The sequence below is a fragment of the Lepidochelys kempii genome, chromosome 6 (genome assembly GCF_965140265.1).
Source record: "Lepidochelys kempii isolate rLepKem1 chromosome 6, rLepKem1.hap2, whole genome shotgun sequence".
NCBI classification, from domain to species: Eukaryota; Metazoa; Chordata; order Testudines; family Cheloniidae; genus Lepidochelys; species Lepidochelys kempii.
The window spans coordinates 103,471,170-103,489,814 of record NC_133261.1 but is presented as its reverse complement, the minus strand read 5'-3'; the positions used below and the strand labels follow the sequence as shown (position 1 = coordinate 103,489,814).

Sequence of the window (18,645 nt, the reverse complement as noted above, 5' to 3'; positions counted from 1 at the left end):
GCTTTTATTTACTCCTGGGAGAATTCTGTGCCACTGCACACAAGCAGAATTCATGTTATCTGCAGATTTCTTTGTTTCCACGCAGAAAAATGACCCCTGACGGGAAAGGAAAGAGCAGACACAACAGTAGTCATGCACCCTTCCCCGGCAGTGCAGGCACATCGGTTCAGGCGCCCAGAGCAGCCAGTAGAGACGTAAACCACAACCAGGGGAGGCAGAGCAGGCAGGTGTGTGTGTGTGTGTGTGTGTGTGAGAGAGAGAGAGAGACAGACAAGACATTCTGTCCCTCTCACTTGCTATTGCAGCACACTCTGAGGGGAGGGGTAGGCGTGGGGGACGTGGGCATGGGGCAGGCTCTATCCCCTCAGGCAGAGCAGAATGTAGCAGCCTGTCTTAGTGAATTTCCCCCCAGAGTATAAAACAGATGTAAAAGTTTTAAGGCTCCTTTACATTGCCAGAGTAGTGTAAAGGAGCCTTATTGTAAAGGATAGTGTAGCCTTATAAATGCTTATGGTGCTTTAGTGATTAGAATTGGTCTAAATTTTTGTACTGAAAAAATTTCCTATCAAAATGTGCTCCATGAACTGTTTGCTGCTGACCTTTCTGGAGATGGTCACTAGCCCATATAAATTGTTTCATTTCCTAGCCCTCACTTGCTCTTCAGTTGCCTGTGAAGTAACACTGAGCATGTGGCTGCATATATTTGTTGACTAATGCTTAGAAGTAAAGGGTCAAACCTAGCTACATTACTAGTAGGCAAAGGGGGGTTGGAGATTTCCTCCCATTCTCCATCCATTGTATTGTAGTTTTAAATAAATTACCAAAATGATTGAAACCGGCGTGATTATTTTGCATTAGTTTGAGAAATGAAATGTGCAGAATTTTAAAATATTGTGAGCAGAATTTTTAATTGTTTGGCACAGAATTCTCCCAGGAGTATTTTATTGGACCAACTTCTGTTGGTGAGAGAGACAAGCTCAAAGGAAACCTGCACGCCACTTTCAAAAGACAAGCCATGGAACTTAAATTCATAACTCTGCTAGACACTAAAAATCATGAACTGAACAGAGACACTGGATTTAGGGTTTATTACAACAATTTATAATCCACTAGCAACTCCCCCTAAGCCAGGTTCTTTCCCACCCCCTTCCTTTTTCCCTTATGATTGGAAGTGTTATCATTTGGTGCCTTGAATTGGGGACTGTATCATTTGGTGCCTTAAACGGGCTACTTCACCTGGAATGGTCCCTTGAAATATGTATTAACTACTTATGTTAAACAATCTGGTCCACCTTATATGTAGCTGTGACACTCTGAGAACTTTCCCCAGACCTGAAGAAGAGCTCTGTGTAAGCTCAAAAGGTTGCCTCTCTCACCATGACTATCTTTGGTGACATTTGATTATTAAAATTGGGCATGAAGGGAGAAAGTGGCATAGTTTGAAATGTTACCCAACACATCTAGATCATCCCAACCCTTCTGGAGAAATGTGCAATTTAACCCTTTTTCTGAGTTCCCTTCTCCCTGCTTCTTTGTACAAATATGAATTGGGGACTGTATCATTTGGTGCCTTAAATTTTACTCTGCATTTCTCAAGTGTGGGGGTCCTACTGGCTGATTAATGACCGAGGGTCCACTTCAACCTGTCAGGAGGGTTCCTTTTCTCTTTTAGGGTTACATGAATTTAGGCCTGTCTTTCTCTCACCTTGCTTGTGCAAAGGGGTTAGAAAACCTAAAGTTAGGGGCCTACTTTGTGGAAGCCAATCCTCAAACTCCTACTGACTTCGGTGAGAGCATAATGATATGTTGTGGTACCATCTAGAGGCCAACTGAGAATGGGACCCCACTGTGCTGGGCACTGGATAGGCAGAGTAGTAGGTAGTCCCTGTCCTGAAGGATTCATAGTCTAAAAGAGAGGTCAGACACCTGGAAGGAGTCAGAAGTGTAACATACAAGCAGAGGAATGGTTTGTAAACATCCATGTTGGTGCCACAATGTCTTTGTTTGTTTGCTTTTGTTGTTGAATTCCTTTTGGGAGCTTGGTAAGGAGGGCATTAGCTATATAGAAAGTCATCGGAGATGGTAAAGACAGGTGGGGCAGAGAGGGGAGTGTGGAGGGCAGGTTGAGTGAGGCTGAAGTGAAAAGAATGAGAGAGATGGGGTGGGAGGGATTAGCGCAAACAGCCAATCAGCACCAGGCAGAGAATGTCCTCACTGAGAACTTTGTAAGGCTCTGTCTTCACTGCCAAAAAAGGTGTGTTTTTTATGATGAGATAACCAAGGAGTTTTAATTGTCTCCTAGAATTTTACAGTGAGACTTGGTGCATGTAGTTTTTACTGCAGTGTATCACACGATTGGTCTCTCATGTGCAGTTGACCTTGCCTAGTTACACTGCAGTAAAAAATCCAGAGCGTTGTCTCCATTAGGATTTTACACAAGATAGGTAGTCCATGTTAGTTATCTAGCTATAAAAGAACACCTCTTTAGGTAATAAAGACACAGCCTAAGAATATCTCCAATTACACCTTTTGTAGGACTCAGAATTTTTTTTTCCTGGGTTTCATGCTGTATAGGGCTCTTTATTGTTTTGATTGTACTGTTCTATTACATATGTGTCCTTTCTTCTAGAACATTGAATTCATGGAAACCTTTGTGTTTACTATCAAATTGCAAATTCTGCAGACTGTAAGACTAGTGTTTAAAATCCAAACTCAGACTCCTCGGAAGAAAACAATTGGAGAGTGTGCCCTGCCACTACGAGAGCTCAATTCACAGGAATCGGATCATTGGCTGGATATAATGCCTGCTTCCAAAGTTTCAGTAAGTGACTGATCACCAGTTACACACCATATACCATGGTAGCTAGTGTTATCACATACACTAGAAAGAGAGCTGAAAATTAATGGGAAGAAAAGTAAAATCACAAGTATAAGGCTAATTCTAGAAATATGAGTGTTATAATTAATATCTTCCTTCACTTTGTATTTCATTCCAAAAGACTTTACAACTGTACGCTTTTTATAACTAAGCTCCTGAAACTCAGCTGCTTCTGAGGTGAAGGGCTGCAACCAGGTGTTACACAGAACAACACACACTGTGGCAACTGGGGAAATTTTTGACCAATGACAAATTCTCATCCCTCGGATCTTTATTGTTCACACAAAGTAGACAGGGCCTGAATTCTTATGGATTAAAAGTACTAAGTAGCATTACTTGCTCTTTATTGATATTTTTACCATGTAAATGTGTTTGCTCCAGACCATGCAGCTTGAATAGAATAATTCAGGCAGTTAACTTAGCAATAAACAGCAGGTGGTTGTTAAGTGTTACAGGAAAGAATAATAAAACCTGGGTTAATTTATAGGACCAACTAAATCAGAAACTACAGTAAAGCGATCTTTTGAGAAATGCAATAAAGGGTTTGTTTACTTGTTATTCCCAAGCCCAGTGCAGTGTCACACCCACAGTATGGGAGTACTTGTGGCACCTTGGAGACTAACACATTTATTTATTATAAGCTTTTGTGGGCTAGAGCCCATTTCATTGGATGCATAGAATGGAACGTATAGCAAGAATATATGTGAACACACACACACACACACCATGAAAAGGTGGAGTAAGAGGCTAATTAAGATGAGCTATTATCAGCAGGAGAAAAAAACTTTTGTAGTGATGGTCAAGATGGCCCAGTTAGACAGTTGACAAGAAGGTGTGAGGATACTTAACATGGGGAAATAGATTCAATGTGTAATGACCCAGCTATTCCCAGTCTCTATTCAAACCTTTTCATGGTGTGTGTGTGTGTGTATAAAATATATGTATTCTTACTATATGTTCCATTCTGCGCATCTGATGAGGTGGGCTGTAGCCCACGAAAGCTTATGCTCAAATAAATTTGTTAGTCTCTAAGGTGCCACAAGTATGCCTGTTCTTTTTGCAGATACAGACTAACATGGTGCTACTCTGAAACCCACAGTATGGCAGTTCTTACAGAACTCTGTGTCATAACAGCAGGATCATCTTAATTTTCATTGTGGGATTTTCCCCCCTAAATATGTTTGACGTGAAAATGTGCCCAGATGCTAATGTTTTCTATAAATCAAATTTGAATTAATGAATTTGGAAGCAAACTGCATCTGAATAAATCTGCAATGTTCCAATGTAAATGGTACTTGCCCTGTGTAGATATCATTATTGAATAACCATAAATGCTCCTCATTCTTCACATGACTCGATAATCTTCTGTGTGTGAGTGACATCAGAGAGCATTAAAAAATTAGTAGTAGGAGTCAGATGAACTCTTAAACACAAGCAGCCCCACAAAGAGCCAACTCCTGAGGTTTGTATTTCAGGAGGAATTCTGTAGCAGCTTCCAAATTGTGTTCATGAAGTTCCAGCCTAATAATTCAAAATAGGGAGAGATGCTGCAAATAATGTATAATCATAAGCATTATTTTTATAGAGCTTCCTAAGATACTCCAACAAGTCTTAAAGTTTGTCCTGAGCATTTCATTTGTGTAGTGTTCGTTAAACTCCGAGATCTTATTACATTTACACTGTTTGTTCATGGAAGAAATAAATTCTACATAGTAAAACCCCAAAGCCTCTGGTCATCCATAAACACATTGGGTAAGTGTCAGGGTATTTATGGAATAAAGTGATATTTTTCTGTCTATACCTCAGTATACAGAAATGCATGAGGAAAGGGTCACCAAAGAATGTTTTGGGTGCTGGTGGAATAAATCTGGTTTCTATTTCAATATCCACATAAAACACATGCATTTACTTATGAGTTTATATGCAACTTAATCCAGATATTAAAGCAACATTCTTCTTTTTATAGGTATGCAATGCAGAACTTCAAATAGGAACCTGTTTTCAAGCAATAAACAACAGGATTCAGTTACAGATTCTTGAAGCCCAAAGCCTCCCAAGCTCATCCACACCGCTCTCTTTAAGTAAGTACATCAGCTGTCTCATACCTCCTGTCTAGAAGCATTTGTAACAGGTAGAGTACTGCTTGAATGACTTGGCAATTCATAGCATTCCACACAAACCTCGAGCTAATACTACATAGCACAGTAGATTTCCATTGCCAAGATTCGTTTCCATAGATGTCAAACTAGATTAAATTTGTTGTTTGATTTGATGCTGTGTTTGTGTGTTTGGGGTTTTTCTTTTGTCCTAATATTATTTCGGACATGCAAGAGCATTAGCCTGCCCTTGCCATTTGGATGCTGTGTTAATCAGTTCAATGTTGTTGAATATATTAGGCATGTGTGATTTTAATGAAAGCTATTGTATGGTTCTTGCGATGGTTAAGTAAATATGAACACATTTGGCCCAGCTTTTAGGTAATTATTAGACTATAAACTACACACTTGGATCTTGTCAGGTTTTAGTGGACTAACCGCTTTGTGTGTCTCACATTTTTCCTTTATCCTAGATTTCATTGTGAAGGTTTCAATGTTTAGTACAGAAGGATTGATTTATAAGAAAAAGACGCGTCTATTGAAACCCACCAATGGACGAGTGAAGTGGGGAGAAACAATGACTTTTCCAGTTAGCCCGAATGAACAAGGAATTAATTTTCTCATCAAACTCTACAGCAGGACCTCAGTGAGAAGAAAACACTTCCTGGGACAGGTTGGTTTTTATTCTCTGCCCCCCACTCCCCCACCCCCGGTAACTAGCATGAAATCTAGAGGTTAAAAATTTACTTGACAGGATCACTGCTTAGCTAAATTATGTATTGAACAAAATGGTCGACATTCAGAGATTAAACAGCCAGTAGCAGCTTTGGGCCCTGTCCTACATTTCCTGAGCATTTCCTGAGTGGTGCTGTGCTCCTACAGTGCCCATGCAGTTGTAGTTGAGGGTGCTCATTGCCCCTCAGAAGACACTTTGTACCTCACAGGATTGGGCTCATTGATTTTTCTTCCCCCAGAGTCCCACCATGTGAAATACCTCTTTCTCTCTCACTCACATACATACAGATAAACTCCTCCTTGCTGAATACCTAACCGACTAAGGCTTTGTCTACACTACCTCTTTTGTTGGTGTGGGGGCCCTCCTAACCCACAAAAGTTTCACTGACAAAGGGGCTGGTGTGGTCAGCGCTATGTCGGCTGGAGACGCTCTCCTACCAACATAGCTACCGTCGCTTGTTTAGGGTGGTTTAATTATGTTCATGGGAGAGCTCTCTCCCACTGGCATAGAGCATCTACATGGGAGACCTTACAGCAGCATAGCTGTGCGACTGTAAGGTTGGTAGAGTAGACAATAGCTTAGACTTTCTAAAGTAAAGCAAATCCGGCATTCACAGGAGCACTGCGGCTCTGAATAGCCTCTAGAAAAAGAGGGTGTATCAGCTTGCAGTGCTTACGCAAGTATGCAGAGAAGGAAATGTCAAGAGCTTAAATGACTGCCTTCCCTCTCGTCCCCTACTATTAAACATTAAATGTTACCTTTGCTTCCCTTTCAAGTCCCTGAAAGGGAAGCAGGAAACTCAGGAATCTATTGCAATGGATGTTGAAACTAGCTCAGTTCTGAGTACACAAGACCTAATCACAGTTCTGTTGTTATCTTGAACCTCGTAATGATATTTGTTTTTCTGTTAAATAAAATGCTTGAGGGGAATGCAATATTTTCTTTATGGTAAAGTTGGTGGTTTCCATTGCACCTTCCTGAAGGTACCGTGTGGCCACAATTATTTTAGTAACTAAGAGTTTTTAGTTTGGCTTTTTAAAATCTCCCCTCCCAACTTCCTGTCTCTTCTGTCCTCCTTTCTTTCTCTCGTGGATCACAGGTCAGTCTTGATAACCCACTATCAGTGCTGTCTGATCTGTTCCAGAGCCCTCAATGCTAGGTAGTGGTAGTTGTCTCTCTGAGAGCCATTAAATAACACATGCACCTAAATTTTAGAACCCCAAAATGTCTGGGTTTTTTTGAGAGCCTCGCCACCTTTATAATGTTCACATCCCACTGAGGTCCTATGCTCTTAATCACAGTAAACATGTAACTTACCATTGTATCAGTATACCTTCGGCTTATGACATTTTAAACGTGCACAGTTACTGAAGAGCTGTAAGTGCTATGGAAGTCCTATTCTAGCATGAGTGATTGTAAGGTGAGCTTCCCCATGCTGGACAGAGCAACATTCCACATGTGTACTGGATCTCATTGTGATCCTGTTAGTAAAACTATATTACAAAAGGAAAAAAATAGGCATGTGCTTTCTAGCTATTTTAATTTGGGTTAAATAATAACATGTGCATGATGCTGCAGTTATCAAGCTTCGTCACTTCATCTTGATTTGTGCTTTTAATAATAAATCTTATTTTTGAGGGGAGGGGGGGAAGTGCACTACCTCTGCTCTTTAGAGCTGATTTGGAAAGGCTTGTTTAGGCTGAAACAGGCAGACTCAAAACATGGCCATAGGAAAAATGTACTGCGAGCACTTGGCTGCAGAGCTGGAAAAAGAAGAATATAGCCACGTCCAGAAATTTCATTCTTTAAGAGACTGTGATATTTAATTGGATGACATTCTTAGAAGACAACTTAAAGCTTAGACTGTGCTGTTTGTAGGTATGTCTTTGATCATAAGCATGACCATTTTAATGCATAAAGGAGTTTATTTAGTGATCTTATGTATACAAGGGATCCAATCCTTCAGTCCTCTGCCTGGCAAAATTCCCACTGACTACCCTGAGAGCCAACATTGGGCATGCATAGTGTATTTTGACCAAAAAAATCACATTTTAATCATTGGGATTTGTATTAGAAAGATAGTCCTCTGAAGCACAGAGAAAAGAAGGAAAAGCCTTCATAAATATTGATAGAGTTCTGTTTATCCCAATAACTTTTGTTAATGGAAGGGGGGTGGTATGTGGGAGAGAGATGATTAGACAGAAACTTCCTCCTTTGCTCTGCACTTCATTTTGTATCTGCTGTCTATTACTTGAACACTGCTGACAAACTGATTTTTCTCTCGTGATTATACATGGTATGGGCACATTCCTTCATGTGTTGTTTTGGCCACTTCACCTGGAATGGTCTTTTAGATTGTGTGTTAACCACTTATGCTAAACAATCTGTTCCACCTTGCCTTTAGTTGAGACTCGTTGAGTTTCTTTCCAAGATCTGAAGAAGAGCTCTGTGTAGCTTGAAAGCTTGTCTCTTAGTCTTTCACCACCAGAAGTTGGTCCCATAAAAGAGATTACCTCACCCACCTGGTCATTTGGGCAAGAAATCCATTGAGTTCAATGGAGTGCACAGTTAGGCCATATCTGTTTTTTAATTGTGAATGTAAATGTATTGTGCAAGTTCTGTAGAGCCATTCCCAGTCCTAATGGGTTCTGAGACTTCCCCTGAGTGTTGACTTGCAGCAGCCATGGAACTCGGAGATGGCAAATGATGCTCAACTGGCTGCATGATGCAAAGTGGAGATATGTATGTTGTTGCCTATGATGAGTCCACCAAACTCCTAGTCACTGTCCGAGGCAGAAATTGAACTCAGTATTTTAACACCCTGTGCTCCCAGGGCCAGACCATACTAACTATGACAGATTTTTATTATACTCTGCTTCTGACGAGTTATTGTGCATGCATATAATGAAAGCAAGCATATTATCAGCAATGTTGAGGGGGTTGGCTGAGGCTGCCAGTAATGTGATCTGTATGACAACTCAGCTGTGGTGTGTTGTTTGTTCTTTTCTTACCACAGGTCTGGCTAAGCTCTAATAGCAGTAATAGTGAAGCTGCAGATCAGTGGAGAGATACAATCACAAACCCCGAAAAGGTTGTCATTAAATGGCATAACATAAATCCATCCTGAAGATGTCAGATGAATTCAGTACTGATATGGACTTGCTACAAGAAACTCCTGCACTCTTAAAATGAACTAATACAGATAAGAAAAGGGAAAATACTGCCTACTCGAATGGAGTCTGGGCTTGCATCACATATTGTTAACTGGAAAAAGCCAAAAGGAAAAGGGATCAGAGCTTTCACAGAGTACTGCTGGCAAAATACTGGTATGATAACAAGTGGGAATTAGTGAAACTGTATGCTGAAGTAAAACACCACCTTGAGAAGTGAACAGTTGTTGCTGTAGTTTTTCCAAGAAGGATTCTATAATATAGTGCTCATGTACATTTAAAGCATATTTTAAAAGGGAGTGTGTGGAATTGAGCTCATGCCCTCGTGCATTTTAAACTTCTTTATAGAAGGCTGGAAAGGGGGTTTGTGTGTAGTTTTGGTTTTGCTTTGGGCTTTTCCCAAAAGGATTCCTCTGAACTTTTTAGTAACAATAGAAACCCAGTTCTCATCTTCCCTGGAAGTGTCGATAGATGACTGGAGAACTGGCAGGATTATATTTTTGATATCAAGCAAGTGAAACTTTTTGTCAGTAACTCCTGATTAAACAGTAGAAAAGATGCAACATCACAACACTTCCATTAAGGCTTGAGAATGTTCCCATCCTCCTGAGACTTTCACAAAATCAGGGAAATGAAGACCTGATATTACTGGTATTTTAAAAACAACACAAAAGCAGCAGAATTTAAAAAATGAACAAACCCCTTTTAGGCCACATTTTTCTACTTTTTTAAGTAAAAGAGGCAACAAACATTTTTTTTTTCCTTGCAGTCTGTAACAATGTTGGTATCCAGTCTCTGAAAGCAGAAACTTGATTCTGATTTTTCCCCATTGTTCTCTGTTATGGGTCTACATGTGAGACCTTTAGTTGGGCAGGCTCACGTTGACATTAGTGGGGCCCCTTCATTAAAATCAAGGGGTCACATGAGTGTTGACTTCCTTTGAACAGAATGAAATGAACATCTCTACAAATGAGCAAACTTCATGGGGTAGAGCCTCAGCTGCGTCCTTGGAGCACTTAGCACAGCTAAGGAGTGGGGAACACACGGGGATCCTGGGGTCACCCCACGCAGCAGTCAGAGCTCAAAGACTACTCTACCCTGTGCCAGCTGGCAGCAGCCACAAAGGGCCATTAAAACAACCAGGGATAGCGGTGGGGCATGGACCCTCCTTCCTCCCAGCTGCCCCTGCTATTCTGACACAGGGAGTGGAATAGTGCTGTAAGAGTTACTATGGCTACTCTGTGCCACCCAAAGATCTCCCTATGCAGGTGAGGTACTGCAGGGGCTGGATCTGTTTGCTTTAGGGCTGCTTTGTGCTGGTGAAATGGTGAAAAGTGGCCAGAGCAAGGCCTGGGATTGGGGCCAGTATTTGTGGATAAATTTCTCCATTTGTATTTTTTATAACATAAACCACTTCCTGTCTAATCAATGATGTTGTAGTGTTTACTTACATTTTTTGAAAGCCAGACTAACCTGTACTGTGGAACAGGCAAATATTTACTGATCTAGAAGTGCTTATAAAATGTTCATTAGAACACAGCACACCGTAGGACTCAAGTTTTATTTAAGCGGTAGGCCGAAAGTGAGAGTAAATTTTAATACAGCTCTAAGAATCGGAAGAGTAACAATCTGAGGTACATCTTCGGTACAAATGGCACCAATGATTTTTTGTGGTGCCACCGTGGCCACACAATAGTTAAATCTAGCTTCTTTTCATTCCATATCTTCACATAGCTGTTTATGAAGAAGAATTTTCACTCTGGGCTTTAATTTGATAAATAAGCTGCATGTATAATATACAGACATCTAAAACCCACAAACCTTTTTGCGCACCTGCAACTATTGGATTGTTAAGAAATAAATCTGTAAATAAGTATTTACACGATCACTCATCCCTTACCAGTTCCTTATTCGCTACCTATACAGAGTGCACAGACACTGTCTGCGTACTCTAAAAAGATAGACAAAATGAAGTTACCTTATTGGTTAACTTCAAATCCACTCACACACGATGGGTTTGCATATTTGGATTTGAATGAGAATGTTTTTGGAATATGCTCTTCTTAGAGGAGAGAGAGGCTGTGAGAAGGAACAGCTGAGGGCCAGAAAAAATAATTTAATGGAAGAACACACACCTTGTAGATACAGTCCTGTAATATTTGTTTACAGTTTGATGCAGGGAAGGATTTTCATGAATGTCTTTCCAGTTTTTTGACCAGCTATATTGTTGGCTGAAACTTTTCAAATTTCAGCAAATTTTCAATGACATTTGAGCAAAAAACAAACGTGGGGAGAATGCGAAGATTTGTGTGTGTGTGTGTGTATTTCCACTTTTTTCACCAGCTCCAGAAAACAACTAAAACCAGGTTTTTAATATTTTAGCCCTGGATCCTCAGAGGCAAAGGTTGAATCCTGCTCCCACTGATGTCAGTGGCAAAATTCTCATGGGGCCAAACTCATCCTAGGTTATAGTACTGATTTATGTCTGATCAATTTGACCTGCTGACTTCAGTGAGAACAGAATCTAGCCTTCGCTGCTCTTTCTGTAATCTCTCTATTTTAATATGTCCGATGTATCTCCTTTCATGATAACAAAAGTATTGTAAGCTGAGTATCTGTTGCTTTGCGCAGGCCTGGTCAGCACTACTACTGGGGGAGGGAAGGAGAAGGGCAAGGAATGTTCCAACATTTTGGAAGCCACAATTTAAACACTCCTCTTTAGAGAAGACTTTATAATAAAATTACTTCAGACACTGAGCCTTGTTTAAAACATAACTGGTCATGTTCCCTTCTTGCTATGTTGACATTTTAGTATATACCTTTACGTTAACATTTATTCTATATACATAAGTAATAAACAGTGTGTTTACATCTGATTTTTGTTGTTGTTGGTTTCTCTAATGCTTACTTAGCCCTTCATACTCCAGTACAATTCCTACATTTTTCTCTACAAAACTCCTTTCAGCTTGGTAATTTGTGAGGGGTTGTTTTTAATTAAAAAAGGTGTATTTATATTACAACTGCAGTTGTGTGTGGTCTCTGCATTTTTGAGCAGCTGCTCAGCTATCAAAGCAGTAGCATAAGTGTCTATGTAGAATGTACTGATCCCCTTGGCCCTCACAAAATGACCCAGAGCTTTCAAGAGCTGTACTTAAGGCTCTTCGTACTATTGTGTAACAGTCGCATAACATTTTTAGCAGCTAGGAAGATGAACAGAGCAGTGAACTCCACTGTTGACCTTAAGGAACATTACTTCTGTGAAGTCACTTAACCATCATGGAGTAGGGGTTTTACAGCATCATCTATGTGGAACTGATTTGGTAAGACTCAGAAACTAACTAAAATGCATGGAAACACCATCTCTCTACCCCTTCCCAACACAATTTCTTGACTACGTCCTCAACTGCTTCCAGACCCTTAGCATAGATGAGCTTCTTAACTACAGAATGAAGATCTAAGACTACCTTTTAAAAAAGGGGGGGGGGGGGCAAAAGGTTTCTGTGGGTCTGATTTTTTTTTAAATATATATTTAAGAGCAGTTGAGCACCCACAGCCCTAACTGAACTCTATGGCAGTTATAGGCACTCAGAAGCCCTGACACTGACAATCAGTCCTCAACCTGTTTCTAGATGAAGCTTCCCTGTGCTGTCAACTGCTTTATACATTTCCTTTCAGTGGTGCTTTGTTCTGTTCTTCGTACATGGAAAGTAGGAAAATTTAGCAATGTTACACATGCCTTTTTCGGCTTTCTTGATCTGTTGTAGGACTGTCCAGTCTAAGCTTCAAGCACAAAAGGATAGGGTGTAAAAACAATTATTGGACTCCCTTTTGTAGCACAATATAACACTACTTTATAGGGTAAAGAGGACTCTCTGCAAGTCTCTTGAAACAATAATGTTCAGAAGGAGGTTTGTGGGGGTAGAAGTGTGTGTGTGTGTGAGAGAGAGAAATTAGATGACAAGGTTTTCTACCATCTAGAAAGAAAATCCCATTAACCACATACAGCAATTAATATTTTCCAGCTTCAGTATTTTTTTCCACCGACAAACTGGAGGGGCATCACATGAGTCCTATGTTAAAGGACTACTCGTTTGGGTTCTGAAAAGAAAGATCTCTCATTTAAAATTAGATCTGGATCTCTCTTCATTGCCAAGGTAGCCTAGAATATATAAGCAATGCAGAATATATAAGCAATGCAACATGATGAGATTTGAAAGAAATTGAGAGCTATAGGATTCCTCTGCAGCAGGAAAATGGGGGAGAAGGAGGAGAAAGGGGTGAAATATATTTTCTTCCTCCCTCTCTCTCTCCCTTGCTTGCTTTTTTTGTGTAAAATAGATTAGTTGAATTGGGAGTGTAACCTCAAGAATCTTCTCATCTCTTTCCCCCCCGCAATCACCCACCACTTGAGTGATGATCCAGATGCAACCAGGTAAGAAAGCTGCTCACCCAACACAAGCCAGAGACTGCAGGATGACCCACCTGACAACACTGCTGAGGGTCTCAAAGAACAGCTACCAGGTAAGGGAGTTACCTACAGGAGCTTCCATGAGGTGCTGGGAAGGGGAAAGAATACAGTGGGTTGGAAGGTACTGGGACAGAGGATTGGGGTAGGGAAGAACTGATGCATTTGAAAGTATGGAGTAGATTTTTATTGTTGGGAATGGGAGAAGTGTGTGGTGCTGACTGGATAGGGAAGAAGTATTTTACCCAGGGGACATAACACCCTGAAGTGGAAATGTTTTTTGAGTGCTTCCTGTTTAAAACAAAAAAGGCAACAAACTGTGGTATTATAAAATGCCAATAACTCAGTTCTCAGCCAGGGGGGATTCATTCAAGGTCCTTGGAGCAGATGCAGTAGCAGCTAACCCATGATAAACCATGAATCAACTGGGAGGTGGCTGATCAAGGACTCCATCAGCAATGTAGACTAGATGGGAAGTCTGCTTAGGGAGGCAGCATGGGGATCGGAGATCAGAGACTGAGGGTGTGGAGTCAGGACCACAAGGAAATATCTGCGTAGAAAGGCTTGACGTACACTAGCGGAGTTGAGCAAAATTTTGGTGCCTCTGGGCCTGACCTAGATCCTGAATTTCCTCCCAATGAAATCAGCAATAAAACTACTATTGATTTCAGCCGAAGCAGGAGTTTGTCCTTTGTCTTCATCCACACATAGGCCTCAAAAGCATTTACAAGTTATTGCAATGTTAATAAGAGATCAGCTGACACCCCAGGTAACTTCTCATATATGTATACGTTGAGCTCCTGAAAGTTTGGCTCTTTGCAGCAATTTGTAATGAAAGAGGTGCTGAGGCTCAAGCAATTTAATTTACTTTCAAAACTGATGCAGCAAGCCCTGAGGTACCAGAGTTATGAACTGCCAAGCCCAGTCTCGGCCCTGGATAGCTGCAGCACAAATTAAGCACTGCTTTGCAGGAGAATGCTCTAAATCATATGCAAAAGAAATTAATCCCTAATGTGCGGGGTTTTTTTGTTTTGTGTTTTTTAATAGATCCTCTTCCTCAGCTTGTCTTGTATATTGTAAAGAAGTTAAGGTGAATCAGTTACTGAGAGCAGTGTGACTACCTGTCGTGTGAGAGCTGGGGGTGCTGGAACAATTTTTATAATAGGGGTACGGAGAGCCATTGAACCAAACTGAAAACCCTGTATATAATGGAAACCACTTTGGGAGTGCGGCAGCACCCCTCACACCGCTAGTTCCAGCACCTACGGTAAGAAATTCTGCTTCTTTTCTTGAAGAGCTGGTAGCTGCCATGCTATCAAGACTTGTGTGAGACAATGACCCCACTGAAGTTGATAGCAAATCACCCACAGACTTCAATGAGGGCCAGGATTTCACCCATAAAGCTGCAATAGTGGAAAAATAGCCATCACCTTAGGAGCAATCTTCTGACACCAGTTAGTGAAGTCGCATGTACACTTGATGTCTACTTCTGACCATCCAAAAAAGATGGAGGAGAAGGGAAAATGTAGCAAAGAGCTTTGCTTAAAGGGGCAACCTAAAGAAATCACTCTTGCATATGAACATTTTTTAAAACTACTTTGGTTACAAGTAACGCCCAAGCTGGCTATCACTGAAAAGGCTAGAGAAAATATTTCTCTTTTATTTCAGTTAATTTACTTTGTGCATTTGGCAATAGGTGGTGTATAATCACTTTCACCATTTCTCCTGAATAGTCCATTTCTCCTATATGTTAGTTTGATTCTCTCACAGCAACAAGGGGTAGAGAAAAACTTTTCAAAATGTAGTTGTAAAACCACAAACAATGGGAAGAGAATTTCAGGGCATCTTCGAGGACACACCAGGGTTTGGCCTGGGGACCTCCACAGCTTAGCTTATCAACAATGTCCCTCTCTGTAGCCAAGCAAGAGCACCTGCTCTCAGGTGTCAGCTGTTGCCTTTCTTGGGTGGAGACCTGTGTGTCTCCCTCCTGAATGGAGTATCTCCAGACTGATCAGTTCCCTGCCTTCACTGTGCTAAAGAGGGTCTGCCTCAGCTGACCCGTTTCACTTTTTTCCTCAGAGATGGTACACAGTGTGATTGCTACAGTTATAAGGTACCAAACATCATTTCCTATGCAAGCCTCTTTTATTAAGGTAAAAGCACTACAGAGGAAATGTACTGAAAACAGTAAAAACTTCCATGCATACTAATAAGCTTACCAGAGATAACCCCCTCCAACATGGGCTCTGGAAGGAGCAGTTCTTCAACACCCCACCCAAGGGTTTTCCTGTGATTTCAAGTTAATCGCACCTTTTGCTTAGAAGAAAAACTCAGTCTTATGAGGGCCTCCAAAGGTCAAAGTCCTTCCAAACCTTCCCTAAGGATTGGAACCCTCCGTGGACCAGAGGTCCTGTTCATCTGCCGTATCAGAAAGAAGGCCCTGAGTCAGCTTAAACTCAGGCTACTTATTCAGAAGTCCTTTCTTTGTCTGTTGGTCCTTGGAGAATCCAGTTTGAGTCTTTGAACTATCCTTATGTAACAGATATTCAGCAGACAAAAGGTCTCCCCCTTCAAAGGCTGTTCAAGTGGGGGTTTACAATCCCTCCCCCACGAAACCCAGAATTTCCTAAGAATGCCACTTCACACATTGTCCCAAAAGGTCAGTTGTCTGCTATGTTGTTCAACATAGTCTTGTTTTGAAGTTCACAATACCCCAAATATTGCCTTAATCCTGTCTTCCTCCAAAAGTAGTTCCATATATCCCACAATAGTAAGTGAACATTTGCATTTGTAATGCAACCAGCTCCCAAAATACTTAAATTTCATTCCACATGGTTTAACTTACTTCACTAAGGTTTGTCCAGGAAATTGCCCTTACTCACAGAGATAAGGAGCCAGGGATTGGTAGCTGTCACTCTAACAGACCCATATCTTCTGTGGGTTGGGTAGATAGGGACATGTTTACACACCCAGGGACATGTTTACACACACATACTACTTCTGGACAAAGGAAGTTCATCCAAAGGGTCTGAGGCCCACAGTAGCTTGGTTCCCAGACATGAGCTTATTCCCTATGAGGATTAGCATAGAGGGAGATCTGTATCGTGCATTGACCAGTGGGTTACAAGTGCATGGCCTTGTCTTAACTCAGAGGTTGCACCAGTACAACTTAAATCAGTTTGAAAACAGACCTAATTGAACAGGCACAGACACCTGCCTGGGCACACTTTTCAGTTTAACACTGGCTATACACCAGGTTTAAACAGACTCTTAAGAATGTACATACATAAAGTTGCACCTGTTTAACTAAATCAGTTTAAAATAAACTTTTAGTTGATCTAGATGTAGAGTTGCTTCTAGACCAGGCCCATAAAAATGCATTTAACTCTCTAGATTTCAATTTGATGGTGTTCCTTTGAGAAAACAATGCAAGATTCTTATTTTAAAGATGGATGAATGTTGTACTGAGCTTATAAGTCATAATATATTTAAAAAAACCCTCAACTCCTTAGGTAATTGATTGTGTTTATATTTAGGGAAATAATAGCTTGTAATTTTCTGTCCTGGAAAATCCATTTGATAACACCAGCTCCTTTCTTTGCTGGCAAGACATGTATATGTAACGAGGTAATTTCTAAACATTAAAATAAATACACATGCTGCTTAACTTGACATTTGTCTGACACACATAGCTTTAGCTCTGAGTTATGAGTTTGTTTTGCAGCCAGAAAACCTGTCCAGTATGATTTATGCTGAGTCACCTTTCTTGTTTTTCCAGCTTCTGTGTAAAATTACATCACAATGTAAATACAACCCTGTACGTGATCTGATGCTTGGTGCATGGGAAAAAACCATTGCTAAGAGCAGCACCATGTTCTACAAACATTGCTTTTGATGGCTTACATTCTTTTATCTAGCTTACAGTGAGATCCCAGTCTATATCCCATCAAAATCCTTGACACAACTTCCATCGCATTCAATGAAAGTGGGATTGGTCTCGAAGGCTATTTTAGGTATCACAGCATCACTATAATATAATGTATCTCCTAAAATAACATGTCTCCCATAATTTTTTTACATAGAGAAGTCTGTAGAAGGGCTTCTGTCTTCAACCATATTTCTATAGATGTACATCAGATATACAATTTTACAGACAATGGGCATGTTAAATCTATCAATCTCCATTTCAGTGCAGACTTAGATCCCTACAGTCCATGGACAAGTACCTTGTCTATTTTTTTTGTTTAAAACACACAAGTCATAGTGCTTCCATCTCTTTTTCACTGGGAGAATATTACATGTCCTAATAGATCTCACTGTCACCAGTGTCTTCCTAAGAGGGTGATTCTAAAGCCTATTGAATTCAATGGGGATCTTTCCACTGACTTCATTGGCCTTTGGGTTAGGTCCATTACTGCTAGAGCTATGTAATCACTTTCCTTGCTTTAAATTAGTTGAAGACTCTTTTCAGAGTAACAGCTGTGTTAGTCTGTATTCGCAAAAAGAAAAGGAGTACTTGTGGCACCTTAGAGACTAACCAATTTATTTGAGCATGAGCTTTCGTGAGCTACAGCTCACTTGCTGTAGCTCACGAAAGCTCATGCTCAAATAAATTGGTTAGTCTCTAAGGTGCCACAAGTACGCCTTTTCTTTTTGTAGACTCTTGTACACGTTCCTCTTCTTTCTGCCCCCCATTCTCTGTTGATCATTTTGTAACCAAGCTATGCATATTTCTCTCTTAATCATTTCTTCATATATCACGCTCCAGTCCCTGGATCATTTCTCTTGCTCGTCTCTTAACTTCCACCATTTGGTCAATATCTTTACAGGTTTGGGGAGCTGAGGAGCAGCTGGTTTCTATGGCATGCTACTTTAGAGTCCATAATGAGTTAGTCTCAAACCCACCTGTAAGTTGCAGCTGCAGTGACTTGCAATAACAGCCTATGTATCTGCAACTCTCCCTCTCTACCAGGTATGTTTTTTCCCTGCCACTGATAATGGGAATGCATGGTAGCTTGATTTCCAAGACCCATGTTGCCATAGTAGAAGGGAGCATTAAAGGAACTGTGCTGAGGCCCAGAGCCTCCAGGCGTTCTTTGTGTTCCATGTACATCAATGTCCCCAAATCCACATGCTCCTTGGGCTAGTTACTAACTCAGAAGGTAGAACCTCTGCCAGGTGTGCTGAGGAAGGAACAATCACACTACTTATTGTACCCAGAAGGGAAAATCAGGGAGAAGTTCTAATGGTGGTTCCTGGCATCTACATAAGGAAGTCCACCTAGGAGTAGCATATTGCTC

The 18,645-nt window shown here is 40.8% G+C and overlaps 1 protein-coding gene across 4 annotated transcripts in view; it reads left to right on the top strand.

Moving 5' to 3' along the window:
* TC2N (tandem C2 domains, nuclear) overlaps positions 1-10,976 on the top strand; it is a 46,854-nt gene extending 35,878 nt beyond the window's left edge. For 3 of the 4 annotated variants that reach the window (XM_073349446.1, XM_073349447.1, XM_073349445.1), the window contains exons 9-12: positions 2,630-2,821; positions 4,845-4,959; positions 5,448-5,647; positions 8,727-10,976. In XM_073349446.1, the coding sequence (XP_073205547.1) occupies positions 2,630-2,821; positions 4,845-4,959; positions 5,448-5,647; positions 8,727-8,837 (618 nt within the window). In that variant the 3' untranslated portion in view covers positions 8,838-10,976. The remainder of the gene's footprint in view (positions 1-2,629; positions 2,822-4,844; positions 4,960-5,447; positions 5,648-8,726) is intronic. The other variant, XM_073349448.1, reaches the window with a different exon arrangement.
* The last annotated feature ends 7,669 nt before the right edge of the window (positions 10,977-18,645 follow it).